Source organism: Glycine soja, chromosome 10 (assembly GCF_004193775.1).
Source record: "Glycine soja cultivar W05 chromosome 10, ASM419377v2, whole genome shotgun sequence".
NCBI lineage: Eukaryota > Viridiplantae > Streptophyta > Magnoliopsida > Fabales > Fabaceae > Glycine > Glycine soja.
Genome location: NC_041011.1, coordinates 2,300,281 through 2,323,752, shown reverse-complemented (window position 1 = coordinate 2,323,752; position 23,472 = coordinate 2,300,281). Strand labels below are relative to the sequence as shown.

The 23,472-nt window shown below is 29.9% G+C and overlaps 4 protein-coding genes across 4 annotated transcripts; 3 read left to right on the top strand and 1 right to left on the bottom strand.

Moving 5' to 3' along the window:
* The first annotated feature begins 7,849 nt into the window (after window positions 1–7,849).
* Window positions 7,850–10,238, top strand: LOC114370175 (aluminum-activated malate transporter 13-like). The gene is made up of 4 exons (XM_028327464.1): window positions 7,850–8,174; window positions 8,295–8,420; window positions 9,265–9,543; window positions 10,213–10,238. Exons 1-4 carry the CDS (start codon window positions 7,850–7,852, stop codon window positions 10,236–10,238), a joined length of 756 nt encoding a protein of 251 aa, XP_028183265.1.
* A 395-nt stretch (window positions 10,239–10,633) lies between these two features.
* LOC114369622 (aluminum-activated malate transporter 7-like) lies at window positions 10,634–12,227 on the top strand. Its single transcript, XM_028326849.1, has 3 exons — window positions 10,634–10,774; window positions 10,989–11,132; window positions 11,624–12,227. Exons 1-3 carry the CDS (start codon window positions 10,769–10,771, stop codon window positions 11,972–11,974), a joined length of 501 nt encoding a protein of 166 aa, XP_028182650.1. The 5' UTR covers window positions 10,634–10,768; the 3' UTR covers window positions 11,975–12,227.
* A 1,039-nt stretch (window positions 12,228–13,266) lies between these two features.
* On the top strand, window positions 13,267–13,671 carry LOC114370174 (antifungal protein ginkbilobin-like protein). The gene has a single exon (XM_028327463.1). It carries the CDS (start codon window positions 13,267–13,269, stop codon window positions 13,669–13,671), a length of 405 nt encoding a protein of 134 aa, XP_028183264.1.
* Window positions 13,672–15,335: 1,664 nt separating this feature from the next.
* LOC114370510 (F-box protein At2g27310-like) lies at window positions 15,336–17,597 on the bottom strand. The gene is made up of 2 exons (XM_028327870.1): window positions 17,256–17,597; window positions 15,336–16,590 (listed from the first exon to the last, which is right to left on the bottom strand). Exon 2 carries the CDS (start codon window positions 16,572–16,574, stop codon window positions 15,453–15,455), a length of 1,122 nt encoding a protein of 373 aa, XP_028183671.1. The 5' UTR covers window positions 16,575–16,590; window positions 17,256–17,597; the 3' UTR covers window positions 15,336–15,452.
* Window positions 17,598–23,472: the final 5,875 nt, after the last annotated feature.

Sequence of the window (23,472 nt, the reverse complement as noted above, 5' to 3'; positions counted from 1 at the left end):
CTATTTCTTCTTTTTATAAAATTATTTTTTATTATTACAACTATATGTATTGAAGCATGATCCTCCAGGATCTTTTAGCTGAACTCGATTAGATTAACGAGTTATGTATTTTGATTAAGGATCGCAGTGGAAGCATTTCTCTCTAAAGATAAGATATAGTGCGCTTCAACCTCAACCTTTTTCTAAACTTTCATTTGTTATTATATTTATTTATTTTTATTAAGTGTTGTAAAAATTATTTGTGTATTAATTATATGTGAAATTCACTGCTATGTTTATAATTTTGGTTTCCTAATTACTTTTTCTAACCTAGTCAATTAGTAATACACAGCAACAGCACTGATTTGAACTGTTCAAGGGAGGCGAACCCATCCTATATTTTTCATCGTTGTCACAGAAGCGAAAGCCAAAACCGAACAGGGTAGCTAGTTTTGAAGAGACAGAGGAAAAAGAGATTAAAAAAAAAACATAAGACTTGTCACCGGCATTGGTGTTGGCCCCATGCTCTCTCTTTCACTTACCTCGCTGGGAGTTTGCAGGGACCAAGCTGTTACATGTTACATGGTCTACCTGGTCCCCCCCTCCCCATTAAAACTCTGGAAAACGAGCTTCTTCTCTTTAATCAAGTCATGTTGGTCAACTCTTTAAATGAATTTCAATATTTTAGATGATTAGTTTTTAACTTTTGAGCGAGAGAATACTCTTGATTAAAAAAAAGAAGACCTATTGATCAATGGTTCTTTCAAGAGAGAAGAAGATGGATGATCATTGATCATATTCATCGATCATAGAACTCAGCTTCCATGTTGCCCACTAGAAATTGTCTTTTGTGGCTAGTTCCTGCTGGCCAATTAATTCGACATGGCTGCATGCATGCATGGAAGCAGGAGAAAATGGTTCACTCAATGCCTAGTGGGGGCCACCACTCTCTACTAGTATCGTATCCATCTGCCACCACTCTTTTGCACCATGCCTCTTCTGCATAGGACGTTTTACCCTGCCTTTGATTGAGACTGCAATGGTAAATAGAAATTAGAAAAATAAACAGTGCCATGACAATTGCGTTGCAATTTGTCCTAACTCATTTATGACAAGCACATTGTGCATTAATTAAGAAATGTGCCAAACTCATATGATGCAATCCTGTCTGGTCTTTCTCCAGCACCAGTACCCGCAACAATCTTTTTTGCTCGTAATTATTGGATTGACTTCAATTTCAGTCTTCAACTTTAACCGTGGATCTATAACTCCAGTGTAAAACCTTTCAGTATTACTACTTCTTTAGTAGTAATATTGAATATTAGCTCTAATATTAAAATGTGCAGAGCTTCTATTTGCTTTAAACTTCTTTTTTTTTCTTCTACAATCAAAATCATAAATGTAGAGATTGCAAAATGGGTCAACCCAATGTTTATAAGCATGTTATATTGGGCTCAAACTGTATGAGTGGGTTGGAAACCCAGCCCAACTTAATCTTAATCTTAAGTTATGGATTCAATTGAATTGATTGCATAATTTTAAAAAAATGTTATAAATATTTTTTTATTAGAGTTTGATGTTGAACCGAATGTTAATTTTATATTTGATTTATCACTTTTCTTCTAAATATCGAATCAAACCGCATTGTAGACACCTTACTTACAAGTAACGAAAACCTTTTCTTCCTTAGAGATCACGGTTGAATTTTTAACTTTGTATTCCTTATGGTCTCTGAAGACATTATTTGCTATTAAAACCTTTTTGAATTGGCCTTCACGAGGATGCTGCCCATATTTATTTATTATAGCATACCTCAATAATATGCTTATTTTTCCAATATATATGCGTACAAACTCTTTGAATAAAGATACCACTGCCTAGGATTGTTCATGTTTGAGTTATTTCATATTGTTGGACACATATGGTTGTTTTGAAAATGAATGCTCTCTTTATAGGTCTTGCCCAAGCATGGTGATTGTTGCTTTGAGAGGTGGATTCACAGATTGACGTAGGACTCTTTTCTCGGATGAACATAATATGGACTGAGTGGATTCTAAGAAGTATTAACTTGAATATGTGAGTTATCATTTGATGCCCTACAAAACTAGGGTTTGAGTGAGCATTGTGGGCACAAACCATGAGAAAAAGTTGTGCAATAGGGCTCCAATATGGTGCTCTTGTACGTTCAAATAAAAAGGAATATACTAAATTTTAATTTTGGTTCCTCTTTAATGTTTTATATGTGATTTTAATACTTTTATTTTTTTCGATTTTGATCCCTTTAATTTATAAAATGTAATTACATTTTATTTTGGTCCAATAACCTAAACCTAACTTAAGGTATTGTAAAAAATAATTTAATAAATTAAAATATAAAATAAAATATGTGTCGCACAAAGTCCTTGCTACTAAAAATCACTCTTGACGGTGCCACAGGATGGAGAGAGGTTGTGGAGGGAGTTGGAAAGCCACCTAATATATGTAAGATATAGGATAAACTTATACACGTTATATCAATCCAAAGAGTATAAATGATGATGCATGGTGGACCATCCTAAAATCCACAAATTAATTAATTATTTTATCATTAATTTGTAAATCATGTCTAAATTTCAATAATGAAATTAAATCTATTTAACTTCATAATCATAAAAAAAATATTACTTATTGTTATTCTTTATTTATTTTTATTATTTATCTTAAATACTAAAATTTGTGACTTTTATAGTAAATACAATAATGAGCATTGAGCACCATCAACGTTTGTGGCATTAGATGTCCAATGGATGCAAAAGTAGGTGACCTATAATAGAAACATAAAACAAAAGTGATCTCTAATTAATTTAATGGTCAAATCAAAAAGCATATTTATTTTTTAAAATAGTATTCCTCTTGTAACATTTAAAAATGAACGAGCGTAAGTTAAGAATATATTTAGAACTCATTCTCTTTCAAGCATCAGATCAATTTTATAATTTCTAAAGTTTTTTTCCCTTTAATTCGTATAATTTTTTATTATATGCAAATAAGTAATAAAATTAAATAATAACATGATAATATTTTTAATTCATTAATTTATTACATCATTAAAGAGTCTAAATCACTTATCACATGTATGTTTTTTTTATTAACTATATCTTTAAATTTCTCCTAAACTAATTTGATCAAATAAAGATTTGAAAGCATATTTTACTTTAAAAAATGATTACACGTGATTTGTCGATCTATTTTACAACCTAATAAATTAATAAGCAATGGATGTGATTGGTTCAATTTGGTATCAATTAACGCCTTTACTTGATAATAAGAATTAAAATAATTTTCTATAAAAATTAAAATCAAAACATTTTTTCAAAGACTATAATAATAAAAAACCTTCTATTTTAAAGGAACTAAATTATATTTAAGTTTTTCATTTATTAATAAAAATATATTTAAAGGAATTCATTAATGATTAAAGTCTTGTTTTTTACTATGTGTTTATACCACTTTCCGGAAAAGAAATCATGCAAGTCAGCGGAGGTACGAAGTTCCGTGGCACGGACTCCAAATAGATCACCAAAAGCGTGAAAGTTTAAACTTAACAATTCCAGGAAATCTTCTAAAAAAAAAAACAATTCCAAGAAATCTCACCTAATAAAGAAAGAATCCCATCAATGGGTCCAGTCAAATGGGAAAAAAATATAGTAGTAAAAAAATAATAAAATTCCATCTATCTCAAATAATACTTCCCAACTTTAATTGGGTACGTTCAGGAGAATGGAAAGAGAAATGTTAATTATATATTAATTTTGTATAGTGTTCTATATAAAAATTGATAAAGAAATAAAGAAAAAAGTTTAATAACCATACCATAGTAGTATAAAACAATTTTATGTTCTCATTTAATTATAAATAATTATTAGGATAAATATGTTTTAAGTCCCTTGTAATTTTGTCTTTTATGTTTCTAATTTTTGAAGTTTTATATCTTTTAATTCAGTTTATGTATTTTATTGAAAATGTATTTTTAGTTTCTTCATACATATTATTTATTTAGGATTTGATGTGTTTGGAAAGACATTTTAAAATTATTTTTTTTTATAAAAAAGTATCATGTCATTGTAATTAATTTTTTAAAAAAACCCTCACACTCAATTCTAAGAGACAAAATTAAGGTTCTGAAAAATATGTTTGGAGAGACCAAAGACACATTTTTAATAAAATATAAAAATTAAATTGAATGATATGATATTTTGGAAATTAAAAAAAGGGTAAAAGTATAAAAATTAAAAATATATTTTCCCTATAATTATTTATATAACTTTTAAGATAGTTATATAAAAATTATAAAATAAAATAATTAATATAAAAATTAACAAACTTATTTTATATGATAATTATTATTAAATGATTATATAAAATTATTTTATACGGTAAACGCATATTAGAAAAAAAGCTGTATATCTATATATGTTTCTTAGTTTCTCTTGACCAAAAAAAAGTGAAGGATTACTAATTTTTTTTAAATTAAAAAAAATTAAATATATATCATATAAAAAATAATAGTAATTTAAGACTACGTACTAATTTTTCATTCACTAAACACTGCCATTAAACACATAAAACAATAGTTTCATTCTCTCTTTTTCTCCTAAACTAGCCTAAATATTGTATGTGTAGATATTAGATATTAGATTGGGGCGACTTTGTTTTCTTTTTCCTTTTTATGTTTCAATAAACATACTGTATTTTTTTTAGAACGAATTTTGTTGTTTATAAAAAACATTACAAAATAATTTAAGAACTGTTATATTAGGTACCAACAATGACAACACGTGGTACGTACTCATTCGTGTGTCCAGTTATACATGGAGGCACAGAGTTAACACATTTAAAGCTAGTCTACCGTACTATTTTTATCTTGATTATTCCAGCTGTTAATTATCAGTGCCAAGAGGATTTGCAAAAAAGATTATCAAATTCGAAATTTTATATACATATTCATTAGAATTTCATAAATTCAATTTGTAGACTCAATTTATTTATATAAAAGTAATAATAAAATATTTATAAATAATATATTAATTAAATATTTCAATAATATAATAAAGCAAAACAGTAAATAAAGTTTAGAATATTTAAATAATCAAGTCTAATAATAATACATCAATAATAACTTGTATAAGTTATAATATTAATAGACCATTCTTATCGAGGATTTAATGTTATTAGAGAACTAAAGTTTGATATTATTAAAGGTAAAAATTTTGTATTTGAAAATAACACACTAAATAAAGTTATATTGAATGTTAAACAGATAAAAAACAATAAAAAAAATAAATTACATTTTAATTTAATTTTTTTAACTTGCTAACTTGTTGACTTGGTTGGTAAACTCAAGAGTTTATCAAGTTTAATTAGAGTTTATAGAGTTTGTCCAAAGTTTATCAAAAAAGAGTTTAATCAAGAGTCAATCACTAGAAAACAAGTGGACTCGTAATGGTTGCAAGAAAGGAGTACAAAAACTAATGATGTCAAATATGAAGTAACGACTTTATTTTCATACCGGTGAAAAATAAAAAATCACCTTTATATATATTTATAAAATATTTAAGGAAGACAACTCGATTAATCCATTTTCTTTTTAATATATTTGAATTTTTTATAAATTCGTTCAGCCCTACCACCGCCACTCTTCTGTCGCACTCAGGATCATCCCCTTCTAAATCCATCACTTTCAAGATTTACAATCACGATAAAAAAAAAGATTTTTTTCATTTTATTGGAAAAGGACTTTCTCAATGAAGTAGCAAGTGCCATGGCTTGCAATTGAAAATTAAATTCCAATTACTTTCCATAATTGAAGCATATGCTTTGAGAGATGGAATGCTTTTGTAAGATATGACCGGGCTCTAATATGCATAGAGGGATAAACCATTTAGAAAGATACTAGTGTCCATTGAACCGTTCTCGAATGTGATATAAATTTAAGAAGTTTTGATACTGATATTTTCAATTTCATTTCAAATTCCGAATCTCATCTCAAATTCTTAATCCATTTCGAATTACAATATTGAATCCTTTTCGAATTTAAATCCGCAAAACCCCAAATATAAGAATTATGATTAATAACATAAAATCAACAAATCTAGAAACTAAAACAAATAATTTTGTCCATGTGTAAATACTAAGACATAGATATTGTGAAAATTCAGGGCAAATGAATAATTAAATCTAGTATTATTTTATCTAATTATTGACTTATAATTATATTTTAGTTTTTGAATGTTAAGTATTTTTTTAATATTCCTAATAATGAATTATTTTTATTGACAAGAAACAAATATATTATCTTAATTATTTATGTTAAAATTTGTTTAAATTGAAAACTACAAGTATACAATTTAGAAAAATCTTATTTTTCTATGTTTTAAAAACATATATCACGTTAATTTTAATATATAATAATTGAGAATTAAATAATTTTATATTTATATAGATTTGGATATATGATAAAAAAAATTCAATTTAACAGTAGGTTTTGAGATGAAATTATACACTAAAAAGTTATTTGAATAATGTAAGAGTTGATGATAAAAAAAATTAATAACACACATTGTTATAATTATTAAAATTTATTAAAAAAATATAAAATAAAGAGAAAGATTCATTAAGAGCATGCCAGTATTGTGGAAATAGAAGGGAGAGAGAGCAAGGGAAAAAAGTGGAAGTGAGTCATTTAATTGGTAGAACTGAATTTTTTTTTCTTTTCAAAAAATAAGCGGGACCTAAAAAAAAATTTCCACTCTAAAAAAAATAGGACTACCAACGTGCCATAATCACTATATGGCAATTCCAAAATCGATTATGCACTGCAATGCCATCTTTTTTTGTTACACGCATGTTTATTAATAATATTTTTTTTATAAAACCAAGTTATCACAATTTTACTCTATTTCTCTTCAATCAAACAACTTAAATTTCCACATATTTTTCTAATTTTATATTTTTTTTTCACTTATTCACTTTCATTCCTCACAATCAAACAGTATAAATAAAAGGTCAAACTCACAAAATTTTATGAATTTCAATAAATTATTTCATCTAATAATAAAAAATGTCTTAAAAATATGTTTTTAATATTGCTCAACTTATAATTATTTATATTATAAGCTAAGTTAATATCTCTTCCCACTAGACATAGACTTGACCGATAAAAGTTGAACTCCCATTTGTTTTAACCTCAACTTTTACGAGGAAAACACACCTTTTTAATTAAATATAACTTAATTAAAAATTAAAAGTACAATCATAGATGTTCATATATAATAAACTACGTAATCATAAGATCAATTACTATTTTTAATTTCAAAGCTATCCCTCTACTCTCTAAAATAAATGTTCTGATTTTTTGACACTGCACAATGCCAAGACTCTCTTGACCCTCTCTTCATTTCTTATGAACATTTTCCAGAAAAAAAAAAAAAATATTTAGCGAGGGATTAGGAAAGAACATTCCACATGTCTGTGTAATAAGGTACATTCTCCAGTGTGCAAGCCGTGTTCCACTAAGGTTTAGTGCACTATGTTTATTAAAAGAAAAAAGGTTTAGTGCACTAATTAATTAAGGTCTTGGTGGTACTTGCTTCAATTTTTTTCTTAGTCATGTGTATGTGAGAATGCAATTGGGCCAGCACATATATCCATTAATAATTTGGTACTTTACCAACCGTACTTGAATACTTCATACTTGATCCTCCATATTGCTCGTTGCATGCTATAAATATGATAAGTTGTAGACCCTTTTCGACTAGCTATAGCTGAATAATCAAATTCCAACACAAAAACGAAAACAGAACAGAAGGGAGTTGTAATAAAGACGACAACAATGGAATCAACGCATGTAATATCCATTTTGAATGGAGAAGAGAATGTTGTTCCAAGGAAGAATGATAACACATTCCAATTTTCACTTCCACTCGTTTTTTCCCGTCTTAGAGAAAACAAAATAATCCATCAGTTCTCTCTTTGCCCAATCACTTCCTATCTGAGGCAAAAGAAAGACACTAAAAAAATTATCCACAGCATCAAAGTTGGAATCTCCCTTGTATTGATTTCACTTCTGTACTTCGTGGATCCTCTCTATGAGCAAGTTGGAGATAATGCTATATGGGCTATCATGACTGTTGTGGTCACCTTTGAATTTTTCGCAGGTACTTTCATTAATTAGTAACACAAATCTAGATATATAGTTTAATTTACCTCTTACTTCTTATTGTCATGCATGGCTCTGAAGCAATGTATATCGACTATCTAGTTTGATTAACATGCAGGAGCTACGCTAGGAAAAGGTTTAAATCGTGGAATAGGAACTGTATTAGGAGGTGGACTGGGTTGCATAGCCGCAGTTTTGGCGCAAAACGTTGGTAATGGTGGAGTTGCCAACTCGATTATCATTGGTACTTTTGTATTTATCTTTGGTAAGTTTCTAATTAACCTCTTAACCATGTTGGTTTAATTATTACAAATTATAGAGTTACACAGTTTGTGTTTCATCAAAATTGTAAAGAATTTCGGACAAATGCATTGCAATTGCAGTTTTAGAAACCTTTAAAATTGTAATATCGAGAGCATGGCCACGTTAACACTTGTAATATCCAATATTTCATCAATAGTACTAGTTAGTTTTTTATTTTATCATATCATGTATCTATTATACTATTTATATATTTTTTTTGTCTCTAGGTGCCATTTAACTATCAAAGCAACTACATTGGAAGTGCTTATCTGGTTCTAATCTTATTAAGTATAAATTCTTATCAAGAGATGTCTCTTGGAGCAAGTATTTAATAAGGTTACAAGTGATTATTTAAACACCCATGCTTTAAAATTTTTTTAGATCTTGTGTGCATGTATATTTATGGAATACGAATGAATATATATAAGGATGTGATGTTATTCATAAAAGCTATATAGTAAACTTTTTAAATTTATTGAATTGCAAAAGAAAAATTGTTACAAATTACAAAAATTAAAATAAGTAATATGTAGTTATTTAGACTTATTTAAAGTATATAAAAACTAAAAATAAGAAATATTAGGTCAGAGAGGCTCTTAAGTGCATATGGATTATTTTTCCAATGTGAAAACTGTGTTGTTCTACTAATATTCTCTGTGTATGATGATTGAAGTTGATTTGGGCATATATATATATATATATATATATATATATATATATATATTTAATTAAAGTGCTTATTAGCTTTAAGAGCAGTTAGTGACAAGCTTTTAATTTAATTTCAGGAACATTTGCGACATATTGTCGCCTATTCCCTAGTGTGAAGAAGAGGTACGATTACGGAGTGATGATCTTTATCCTCACTTTTAATTTGGTTGTGGTGTCTGGTGTGCGCATTCAAGATCAGAAAGTTTGGGAAATAGCACGTGAACGTCTTTTAACAATTGTCATGGATTTCGTTGTGTGCATTTGTGTTAGCTTGTTGGTTTTCCCCTACTGGGCCAGCGATGAACTTCATGATTCTACTGTCTATAGATTTCAACACCTTGCCAATGCATTACAAGGTATATATATATATATATATCGCTGATATACGTACAGAACTTTAGTTTCTTCCTTTTATACTATTTTTCGTAGTCAACTTGAGTATTTGTCATACTAACTCATAATCAAATATGTGAATGTATTTAGTTCAACTAATTTTTTTTTAAAAGTTGTAATTTATTTTTACTAACTTTCTGATGGATTTTTTTCATAACCGAAAAAAGATTTTTTTTTTTTTTTGCAGTAAGTGTGACATGAATTTTAATGATAAAAAATATTAAAAGAGGATCAATGTACGTATATCAATATAAAATTAGTCACTCTTATACTGTTTATTAATTTATATAAAACTGTAATTTCTATCAACCCATTAGTTAAAAGTTATTAAAGAATATAAAATAATTTTGGTTTATATCGGTTTAAAAGAATCCTTCCTCGTATTAAAAGATGTTAGAAAACTGTATCAAAAGTGGTCTCTTAATGTTATTGCTGATTTTCATTTATATACTCAAGCTCTGACTATGTCCTTTTTAATTATTCTTTTCATATGAGAAGAAGATCTTTGCATTCCACTATAAACAATATACATCCAAAAGGTACTTTCGAGAATATTACTACTCTCGATCCAGATACACATATTCGCTTTCTAATGCATAAAGTCGTGATCAACTTTGCATTCTATATCCTAGTGGATGGCAAGAATGGGTTTTGTTGAAGAGTTTAATTTCAATGTATTAGCATTTGTATTATATTGATATAAAATCATAATTAATTTCTTTAGTATAGGGCCATGAGATACTGTCTTTCTTTCTCTAGCTTTCATAAAAAAAATCATAACTCTTTTATATGTGCATGGGTACGACTTATGGCCCACCCTATCAAAATAATGATCATCTTAATAAATTTACATTTTCTTTAATTTCATTTTTATTATATTTTTTATCTCTCTCATTTTTTTTCATATATATCATTTATTATATTTATATATAATTTTTTCTTTAATTTTTTTTCTTCTTATTTTAATCACTTTCTACCTTCCTTCATATAATTTTGGAGTATAGACGTTTATCATCACCCCTTTAATATTCCCTCATAGTTCTACAAAAGTAATAAAGTTTTTTGTCTTTCGTACTATATATAGGGTGCTTGGAGGAATATGTCAAATGTGCTACTCAAAAAGAAAATAAGCCTGGTTCTAGCTTCACTGTTTGCAAGTCGCTGTTGGACTCTAAATCAAAGAATGAGATGCTGGTACGTATTCGCATGTCTGTGCGCGTGTTTGTTTTGTGTCATTATGTGGTAGAAGTAGAATCATATGTTGTTGAATACTTATGAAAGCTTTTACGTAAAACTGAGACATCTTTAATTTCATGTTTATTTTAACTTAGTGGTTGTAATAGTATAATTTTTATCGAGAGAAAGAAAGGATACAGGTGAATAATAAAAAATATATCCTGTGTTTCAGGAAAATTTCGCAAAATGGGGACCATGGCATGGAAAATTTGGATTTTTCTATCCATGGGAGGAGTACCTAAAGATTGGAGAGGTTCTTCGAGAACTTGCTGCAATTATTCTTGCTCTGGGAGGTTGCCTCCAAGCCTCAACTACGGTATGTAATTAAATAATACATTTAGGACTAGCCAATATCCTTACCTTAGTGTGAATTACTTTTGTTGGCATATTGATGCAAGATGAAAAAAGATATAAGGTTAAATATGTTTTTTATATTTGTAATATATATATTTTTAGTTTGTTATCTAATTTTTTTTATTTTACTATCTGATATTTTTTATTTTTTAATTTTAATACTTATCTATCTGAATATGTTAAATAATGACATAAAATTCTATTAATTTACAATATCATTACTTAATTAATGATGCGATAAGTTTATTATATTATCATTTAATATATCAATCCTAACAACAAGTATAAAAGCAAAAGTTTTAAAATGTTCGATAGAAAAATAAAAAAATAATTAATAAACTAAAAAAAATATATTACAAATATAAAAAAAAAAAACATTTAAGCCGAAGATATATAATAGGCCTTTCTTTTGGTCCATGACTTATTTTGGATTTAAATGGTCATTGTGGTTAGCACATGGAATTGGCATCGGTGAGTCAAACAGTACAATTGGAATCATGTGAAGCAATTGGGTCACGGATTGTGTGGACTCTGCGAGAACTTGGAGACAGCATGAAGCAAATGAGGAAATGTGAGGCTCTGCCTCACACATCAGCAAAGTTGAAGGCAGCGAGAGCAGAGCTAAGTTTGGTGATTTCCACGTCCAAGATAGCAGCAATTGAGAACATTGATGCACTAGCAGTAGCAAGCTTCGTGTTCTTGCTCAAGAAAGTTTTGGATAAAGTAGAAGAACTGGCCAAAGAGGTGGAGCAAGTTGGAGACATTGCCGGTTTTCGTGCTCATTCAACTATTGCCTCTAAGTAGATGCCTATCTCTGAAGTGTTCAGCCGTTTGATCTTTCATCCATTCATTGAACCATTGATTTGTTATTCAAATATGTGTTTGATATTTATGTATATATTAATAATGTACTCCAAAATATCGGTCGCTAAATCAATTAGTGACCGAATTAAAAATGGTTTTATGATTTCATCTGTTGCTAAGCTGCTAATTGTAAGACCGATGTATATAACATGATTATGTATTTGATGGTTAAATAGTATACTTTTTAATCCTATCACTAGCATCATTAACCGTTAAATCAGTAGCTAAAACCTTTTCTGCGATAGTGACACATTCTTCCTATAAATCCATACAAGGATTAAGAAGGTATATTTACTCTTTGGTCTTTAGACCGGATGAAGTGAGATATTTAATTAACTAGCTGCTTAGAGGCATACGTGAAATTTTAAACAATTCGTGAGCAAAATAACCAGTATCCATAATGATCAAAATCAAACAAGAGATAATCACATCATTACTTTTCGAGAGTGGAAGATATACATAATGATGTGATGCATGCATGATTAGTTTCATGATATGAAATAACAAGTTACATATAATTTCATTGCTATGAGTTGATCGATGCTAGTATTTTGTTTCAGTTGCATTTTAGGTGTAAGCATTAGGCGGGATGAAAGAAATGAAGAGGAAAAGTATGAGTTCTTGGTGTGGGGAGAATTACCTGTCAAACATTTTAGTTTTAATTTCATTAACTAATATTTTATAACCACCCCTAAAATTTTAGTTGAATGCCAAATGACTAGACATCCACGTACAATTGAGTTTAAATAAATGGCCGGCAAAAAGCAGAGCGCGGTTCTCTGTTATATTCGGCAAAAGATCAACACTAATATTATTCACACACCATTTGTGTCACTTCTCTTACATTATTTTTACGTTAATTAATGATATAATTCCCTATTAACCGATAGAAAAAAGTATAAGAAAAGGAGGGTAAGAAATCATTTTCCAACAAAGGACAAGTGCTTACTATTGAATATTGGAACGTGGATGAAGACAAAACATGCCAATTGCAACTTGATAAGAAAAAGACAATAAATAAATAAAACTCTGAAGAAGATTCAAACCTGCCCACTATATATATATAAATGAGAATTGTTAATTATTAAATTTTTTTTTGAAAAAATTAAATTCATAATTTTTTTTCCTTTTTTCTCCTTTTACTATCCAACCAACATTATAACTCCCAAACCCACAAAATATAAAAGTGTTCTGTTATAGAAATTGATCAAAGAGACAAAGACCATAAGAAGATGGGTATTCCTTCAGAAATTGCAGCAGTTGGGGTTGTTTTGTTGTGGCTGTGGAGTGTTGCCGTGGACAGTGTTCCCAACACCAACATCACTGCCATTCTGTGCAACGTTGGGGCGTACAGCTCAGGTGATCCTTTTGCTGTGAGTTTATCCTATGTTGTTGGAGAATTGGAGACAGAGACTCCAACCAGGAAAAACTACGATTACTACAACATTTCTCCTTATCCTAATGCATTTGCCTATGGACATGCTGCTTGCAACATTAATCTGACTGCCACTGACTGCAAAACCTGTCTCGGTGTTGCTAAAACATCCGTGTTCAACGGGTGTCCGAAGCGTGTAGGAGCTCGTTCGGTGCTGCATGATTGTACAATCAGGTATGAGCAGTACCCATTTGATGATTGAGATACACAATTATTGGAGCTTTGTTTTTCATGTTTCCACCAAAAGGCTTTGTAAGCAATAAATTAATTTGTTTCTGTCCCTCAAATATATATGGGTTATCACTTATGAAGTCAAAAACACTGGTACTACCTATTCGCTCATCAAGTCTCATTTTGATTTCAAATTGCTTAATATGATTTTCGGTTATGATTCCTTTACATATTGAACAGGATAAACTTACTAGCCTTAATGTAAAGCTTCTCAATAATAAAATTAGTAAATGCGTGATCAAATTAACATATTTTGACATGAAAAAAAAAAATATATGTCCAGGAAAGGTCATACCGGTTTATATGCTTGCTACAGTAAGCTAGAAGATTATACATGTGAATAAGTGTTAAATAACATATTTAAATTAAGGGTGTTGCTAGGTGTACCTAGTATTATTGCTGCTGTATCCAGCACTCTACGTGAAAAGGTAAAAATATCCCCCGGGTATATCTAAAGTAGTTTTTGTGCATCCAGCTCATTCTACTTGATCCGCATATGTTATGATGTGATCCGCATATGATTTTGTTGATCCGTAGTTGACAAAGTTGATTTGCAAGTTTGTTACGGATCAACTTGATCTGCAAGTTTCTTACAGATGAAGTTGATCCGCAAGTTGCTTACGGATCAACTTGATCCACATGATTTGCGGTACCTCGTATGTCACCAACGACCACCGCAACACTGAACACGCTTCACCGAACCTAACCTTTGCCAACGAACCGAACAAAATGCAGCAACGACGAGAGAAATGGGAGAAGAAGACTGCACAAAAAAATATCTGTTGCGGATGTTTAGAATAGAAACAGTTTTTAAAGGGAAAAAGAAGTCAGGGATATTTTTGACATTTACAAAGAAGGCTGGGTGCACTTAACGACACTCTTAAATTAATTAGGAAAGTTAAATAAGAAAGCAACTAACTAGTTAAGACAAGTGATTTATTTCGGAAAAATTTATTTGTAAGTAGTTATAACTTACAAGAAAAGAAAAAAAAAAGAAGTAAAGTGAATCAAATTTTTATGTAATTCAAATTGTGAACAACATAGATGAAAGTTCCAAACATGATAACTACATTGATTTAAACTTATTATAAAAGTTTGGATTTGATAAATTATTTCCTTAACACCCCAAGTATTGATTATAAGTTATATATTGAGATATGAGTTTATCCCAACTCAATTAAAGTGCTATCACTTACTAATAAAATTGCCAACTCGGAAGACTAAAAGGTGACAAACAACAAACATTCACGAATTTTTTAAAGGAGGTAAGATTAATTAAGCATATTACCAACCAAACCAATATTTACAGACATTAAAAGATAGGGTTCATTTTGTGTTTTAATGTCTAAAAAAATTGCATATATACATGAAAAATTGGATGAATGTAGTTTAATTTTTCAGATGCAAGTTTGGATATTCATATGCAGCCGTAAAAGTTAGAATGGAAGGATTTATTTCTATTTTTCAAAAACATATATTCAGCAAATCATTTAGTGAAAACAAGTGCAAAATTAAATGATATTTATAGCTCACAAACTGAGGGATGAAACTATTCGTAATACCAGCTCCTGCTGATACTGTCGATTTGCAAAAGTTTCATATTGATGGAATTTCAAATTTCAAACCAAACGAACCTTTCATCAATTAGTTACTTTATTAGGAATCTTATGTTACAGAAGGGGAGTGCCAAATTTGATCATCTGCTAGATCAACATTAGCTTATTCCAGTAAAACGAACAACGCCATACCATATCAGAAAACATAGTACCAGAATGTCATTACAGCAACAATGCCACTTAATATACAAAGTGTGTCCAACCTACTTTCGTTTTTAATCTTCTCCTCTTTCAACTTATTTTGCACTTTTGAGAAAATAAGACAGGATTCAAGTACTTCACTATAGTTTTTGCTCCTTCGGCAGCTAAGTGCTTCCTTAAGAATAAGCAAACTGTTCCTCCCATTAACATGAGCACCTTCCATGTCTTCCAACTGCATACTCAACTCTGTTGTTTTAAGAGTTGTTTGAACCCCCTCTTCTTCAGTGTGAACCACTCTAAACTTCATAATAAGGATGCACTGCACTACTTGAGAAGGAAAAATGTCCTTGGCAGAGAGAACAGATCCGAAACGAAAGACGAAATCCTTATCTGTTGGCCAATGTCTTTGTCCATCTAAGGAGATCCAACTTGCAAGATTAGCAGATTGCTTTATTTTCTTGTTTACTATGATCCAACTAAGCAAGAGACCATCACGAAGCTCCTGCCATAGTTTCCCATCTTTCTTTTCCCTTTCCATGGATGTTATTGGTGGCAATCCATCAGATACAGAAAGGGTAACCACACCATCATTGTTATCATCTCTATCCGCACAACTCAGAAGATCAATCCGAAAAGGACAGTTGTAGAACCACTCATCATAGCCATTTGCGTTTGGAATTCCGCATAGAACTTTGGAGCAGATTGGTTTCTCCTTAAACCTGATATCCACAATGGAAACAAAATCTGATGGAGAGATGCTTTCAAATTCAATCATGTCCCCATAATATTTGGCCTCAGTCCAATCATCAGGGTACTCAAGATAGCTGCTCCATTGATACTCTCCTACCTCCTTGTTTATAATAAGAGGAAAGCAATCTGCATAGAATTTTCTGAATCCACCGGTAGAAGATATTAAACTTTTGACATCTTCCCTATTGGTTGAAGGCCACACAGAAGAACATACATTTTCCCATAAACTCTCTTCTTTTGAGATGGAAGAAAATGATGCACAAGTGCAAGCTGCACTAGCCAACGTAGGGCCATCAAGGCGTCGTAATATGTCATAGAGGAGATCAATATTCAATGAGGCAATACTCTCAACAGGTACGACTGCCATAGCAATAACCCTATGACTGTCAAAGAATATAATTCAAATCACAAAACAGAACACACAAATGTAATTTTTTTTAACACAAGAAAACAGATTGAATTAGTCTTTTTAATAGATTTATTAGAATTTGGGTTTGAGCCTAACTCGACTTTAAAAGCTAGCTCATAGAATCAGGATTATCCCTCATTTATATACTTTATCTTGGTACTATCTTTGGCCGATATAAAACTTAGATTTTTCCCGAAAACATTAGCCAATAATGGGGTGTACAATACTTTAGTAACATAACACAATTCTGTAAAGACTAGAGCCAGTGCTCTCGAGGACTAACGAGGACCAAGTAGCCTTAACCATTATCGAAACTCGCACTTAATAAATAACCTGCAACCCTTAATTTATATGATTGCAGCAGAATGCCCTTTAACTTCAACTGTTCAACATTACAAATTGATCAACAACAGGTGAACTAGATTCCCTTCTATTAAACTCAAACATAAAACAAAAACAATCAATAGCAGATTAAAAAAAAAAATCAATAAAGGTAAACAAACTTGACAATGCCCCCCTCGTAAATGGGAAATGAATAGAAATGCTGTCAAATTCAGCAGGTCAAAATGAACATAGATGCTGTCTAATTCAGCTTATAAAAAAATACTACGAGGGAAAGACAGGGTTGTCAGTAGTTACCTTAAATATCGGACATGATTAATGATCAACAAGAGAAAGCTGCTTAAAACAGAAGAACCAAACCAAGAAGGACAGAGGAAGAGAAGAAAGAAAAATAAAATAAAATAAAAACTGATTTTGAAGGAAACCCAGATGAAAATACGAAGTTTTCAAACGACCATTATGTAAGAAGATTGGTTTAAAGGTCACAATCCATTCGCTTTTGGAAGAAAGTCATTTCAGTGGGGGGTACTGTGCTTGTGTCGTTCTGGTTCTTGGTTGCTCTCAACCTTGAGAAGACTCGAACTTGACTTGAAGCGGGTTTTGAGATAAACATTTGAGGTGGGCGCCTTGCACTGCCCGCTCCATGCACCACACAGATTTTGCCACGACCGCAAAACCACTTTTAGCAAAAAGAATCTTGAGTAAACGCCACTTGTCAGATAGTTTATTTTAGGTATTCACGAAATCATTAGAAAGAGACCAACTATCTGATTCATTAAATTTGGATTTTAATAAGCCGTTTTTATCAAAATATAATAGTAATTTTGTGTTTAGTAGTACTGCTACAAAGTTATTTAAATACAAAATTTATATGTTAAATATTTTAATTTTTATAATACGTATTTAAAAGTTACTATATATTATTATTTTTAATAATAAGTTAAATTACTTCTTTTATAACACTTTTCTATTCTTAAAATATTTTTATAATTATTTTGAAAAGGAAAAATAAATTTATTAACTATATAAAAACAAATAACTAATATGGATTATTTATTACTAGTATATTCTAACTTATACCTAAACTTTACAGTAATATATATAACATGCGTTGATACAAGTGATCAAGAATCTAATATGAATTATCATCTTCTTCATGAGTGATAATTTGGGATACCTCTACTTTACTACCACATTTGCTTTCCAAAACAAAAGTTACATGTTTAACACACATCGTTTCACATTGATGTGATCATAATATTGCATTAATATAAAATGACAAACTCATGGTATAAGTAAAAATCTTTACTTCCGTAAAAAAAAAAAATCTTGACCAAACTAGTTTATTGAAATAATTAAAATTATAGTAGTAATATGAATAAAAAAATATACTATTGCATGTTTTTGAAAACATTACTCAATTTTATATAAGATTAGCCGTGAGGAGACAAAACCTAAATAAATGCAAAGGGTGACAGCTTCAACTTCAAGGCACCAACTGAATAAGGAAGAACAATTGCTCGTGTGAAATGTCAATGACTGTACCTGTTTCGTATTTATGACCAAACCAAACGCCCAAATTTTTACCATTCTCAAACAAATCTTAAAACTTCATAGAAAAAAAATCTGAAGAAACCTTGTTAGTTTCTGGTGGTCGGATGTGATGTTTAAACAGTTTGTACGAGGAAAGAAATTAAAAAAGAAAAGCAAAAGAGAAAAATTAAATAGAAAAGCTTACACTTCAATTGTCACTGCAAAGGAGTTGATATGCAGCAACTGCTAGAGGCGTTTTATAATGGTTGTAAGGTTGCTAATTTAAGCCAAATTTACAAAAATTAATTTCTAATTATGCCAGACCAGCGATTAATTCTATTAAGATTGGCTCTATTAGAATGTACATAGTGTCCTAAAATTTTATGAAGCATAAAAGGTAGAGTCAACGTTGGGACGAGTTTTATTTGGACAATATATATACAACAAGGAATGATAAGGTTAGAGAGAGCCAGAATTATGAACAGATAATGGGGAGTTTGCACGAAGTGTTAGATTTAAATCTCGTTACCACTTATTGTAAAAACAATAATATAACCAAAGAGGTACTAATTAAAAGGAAGATTTGTTGGATTAATGACTTGAGATGTCATAGGCTTTACCTCCATAGTCGTTATATATCAGTTCAAATAGAGTCATTAAAATGGGTTAATTAAACCTATAGCTTATAACTACTGATAATCAATAAGTTAATAAATTTTAAAGTGTTTTGTAAAATTATAAGCTGAATTAGTTGTAAATGTAAAATGATAAAAAAAAAATTACAGATGACAAATGGATCGAACTTAGTAGGCTAGGCTAAGCTCAAAAAATATAAATCTATTTTTTTTTAAAAAAAATATTCTTTAATTCATACAAATTTAGAAATAAAGAAAAAGTAAAATCGACCAATTTGATCCCACCCACCGGACAGGCCACCACCCGCTGTGCGGCTTGCCTCGACCACAAAAAATTTTAGAATTTGGCTCAGGCAAACCCGTTTTATATATACTTAAAAAGATAAAGATGGTTAGTATAATTTTTTTAATTTACATTAATAATTTATGATAGAGTTGTTTAATCCCAGTATAATTACGTAGAGAATCCAATAAACTCACTATAATTAAGTTAACGTTTAGCTTGCCAAATACTAGAAACTAAATTTAACTCGAAGAGCGTAGGGCCTTGGTCTTAGGTGAACTAGTGAGGTGTTGGAGCTATGGCGATGAAGTCATGCCAAGTTGGGGTTGGGTAAGGTTGAATTGACTCCGATGAAGTCATAAGTGACGTATCTTCCATCGGTGTGGTCAACATTGACCGAAGCGCTGCAATGGGAAAACATATCTTAAGAAAACTATTGCTAGTATTTCAATTACTGAAAAGAGATGGATTCAATTAAAATCCATTTATATACATCCAAATCAATCTTTTGTAAAAGCTAATTATTAACATGCATTATCAAATAGTAAAAAAAATCTATATATATGATGCAACCCGATAAGCAGACAAAGAGCTATAAACTTTGTCTATGATAAAGTATTGCATGAACCAAACTCGAAGATGCCAAGCTCAACACTTAAATTCTACAGTAGAAGTTAGAACACGTAGTTCGGCTTCCATAGAGCAAAGAGCTGAATCCCAATCTGGAAGTAGCCATGCAAAAGATTGTCTTCCAATTACAATCCAAGTCCTCGGCTTCTCACCACCATTCACAAACCCAAGGCACAGCACCTTATCATCACTCACACTCACCATCGACTTTGCTCCAAATATATATCCTCCAAACCGTCTTCTGATTCTGCAGCACAAGCTCAATGGTAGGCACCGCCGCCCCCAAACGCGTGGCGACCACGTTCTCACTGCGGAAGCACACCTCAAATGGCGCCACAGAAGCCACCCTCGTTATGTTCCTAGCAGCAGAAGCTTTTACAAAAGCCTCAATCACCGCTTTGAAGATCGAAGCCTCCAAAACAGTGTAAGGGTTAACGGAACTGATCTTGGTTCCGCCAACGCCGCTGCGGACAACTCACATGTTAACGGAACTTATATATACGGATTGGAGTTGCCACCTTTGAACACTTGGTGTAGATATATGCTGAGGACTACTCACATGTTAACATAATCAAACAAGATTGCCACGTTGTGTCTAACTTTTTGGCAAAACTATGGATGTTGCTTATATTATTTGGACATTATGAGATTAATATTTCTTGAAATATTCTATATTTTCTTTTAATTTTCTCTTCGTACAAGTTTTTCTATTACCTTTTATGGAAAATATTAGATGAAAAGTAAATATGGTTAAATTATAAATATTTATTACAAAGAAGTAATAGAAAATGGAGTGAAACAATATAACATTTCTCTTTTTTTGTTTTTTCGTTAATGAAGGAGTAGCTCAAAGCCTCAAACCACACTACGCACGACATCTTCAAAGCACACTTCTTTATGTGGATCATTGGCCTCTTAACTTCTTTTTCACACTTCAAACCTTTGTCGCTACGTACTTAATTTTTAGGATGAAATTTCTATGTTCGTCTCGCTAATTATGTTAAATTTTTATAAGAACACAATTAATGTTTTTCATATTCTGTAGGAATTTCAAACATATTTTATCTTAATTTTCTCATTTACTTATAATTATACATTAGCTAATAATATTATCTTCATTTAAAATTTTTTTATTTATAAAAAAATCGAGGAAAGAAAAAAAAAATATGAATGATGTGTTGAAAAAATATGTAAAAATATTATACCTTTTTGTCGAGAGATTTATTAAAATTTAACTTTTAATATTAAAAGAATCAGACGACAAAATCCAAATAACGAGACGTTTTTATACCGTGTTATATGAATTAAACACTACAAAATTATAAGCAAGTAAAAATACATGAACAATTTTATATTTATTTATTTTAATTAAATACAGATTTAAAGAGAGATAGTTATGACTTAATTGTAAAATTCATTACTTTATTTTATCTATTTTACCACATCGATCTTTCTATTTTTTTAAATTTATTATATGAGTTTTTTTTATATTTTAAAATATCTGAGTTTCAAAAATTAATTTTAATCGTTGACCGTTAAATTTTAACTGGTAGATAGATTTTGCAATTAAGTTTTTTTATAAAAGATAAAGTTATAATTTATTAACATAGTTATACATATTAAATTGGTTTATTTTTAATCTCTCTTAATACTTTTTTATTTCTCACCTATCTCTAACATGCCTGCAATAAAATTGGAATTAATCCATACTGACAATCCTGCATAAAACTCAATTAGCCAGCTGTTTATACGTTATAGGTCGCAGTTTTAACATTGTATCTAACAAAACTGGATTTGTCTAGAAATGGAATACGCGTACCTTTCAGTTTGATTTGTTGACTTTGTGACGTATCTTTATGGTCTCAAATCTCAATCTTATCTTCTTATCGATAAATGAATCTATACCCTTAAAGTATAATACACGTTAATTATTAACTCCTTGTTCAATAATATATCAAAGGTCGCAATTGCAAGATTTTTTTTTGTTTGAATTTTCAACATTGTTTACACTCATAAATCATTGCCTGAAAGGTTACTTCAGGGTAGCTGAAAAATCAATTTTCTCTGTTTGCATGCACGTCATATTATTCTAAGTGAGATTTAAACACAAATTTCGAGAGAGATTTTTTTACTGCAAATAAAAGAGTTATATATTGCTAATATTTGTGGAACTTTCCTTTATAAAAATCAAAAGCAAATAACTTTTGGTTAGACAAGTTAAATTTTAATAATTTTATTCTTCACACGACTTGAGTGCATGCATTAAGCCTCCTTTTATTATTTTAAAAAAGTAATTTCACAATTATTATAAAAATAAATAACACAGGCAGGTTGAATAGTAAATTTAATTTTTTTTAAGACTGTCAATGTTTTTTTGCTTAAAAGAATCTCTTACATAAAATATTAAATGTTATGTCGGATTTTTTTATATCGTCTAAAAATATAAACTTAGAGATACAGAACATGATCTAATAGCATATGAGAGATAATTTTTATTATTTATATTTATTTGTATCTAATTAAAATAAAATTTAATTATTCATTTAATCTCTATAATTTTTAAAATTATCTTTTTTAGTTCTTATGGTTAATAAGTAAATTTTTTAGTCACAAAGTTTATATTTTAATTTTCAAAAAGGTCTTTGTCATTAAAATTTTTAATTCCGTTAGTTAAAATTTTTTAATGAGAGAGATCTTATGAAAATTAAAATATAAACTTTGAAAACTAAAAAATTCACTTATTAACTATAGAAACTAAAAAAAATAACTTTAATAATTATATAAATAGAACGAGTAATTGAACTTTAAAATAATTAAGAGTTATGATTGATGTTTAACACATAAATATTTTTTACATAACAACTATTTTTTTTGGTAAGTACTATATTAAAAACACATTAGTACTATATATATATATATATATATATATATATATATATATATATATATATATATATTACTAGTAATATTTATTCATTTATTTGGCATGACCATGCAATGATATATAAGCGGAACATAAAACCTCAACATGGTAAACTATGTAAAATAATAACTTCAGTCCGAAGGAAATCACCAACTTAATTATTGTGGTGCATGGGACAATTTATGACCTCACATTATGATGCATTTTGACGAACTACTGACAGGAATGGTCTCTGATGGTGATGGTGATGACGATGAGTGATTATGTCCACCTTGTCTTTGTGATTGTGGAGTAGTACTATCAACGGGATCACCATTTTCAGAACCCTTACCACTATCAATTGGGTCAGGGACTGGGTGTGGTTGTGATGCGTGCTCTGGTGGTGGGGTTCCCTTTTGGGAAGCTTCACCATTATCGTCGTTGAATTTGATTGTTAGATTTTGCACAAGTTCCAGTTGTTTTATCCTATTGTTTTTAGTCATTCCTTGCAGGTTTATGGTTCCTTGATGA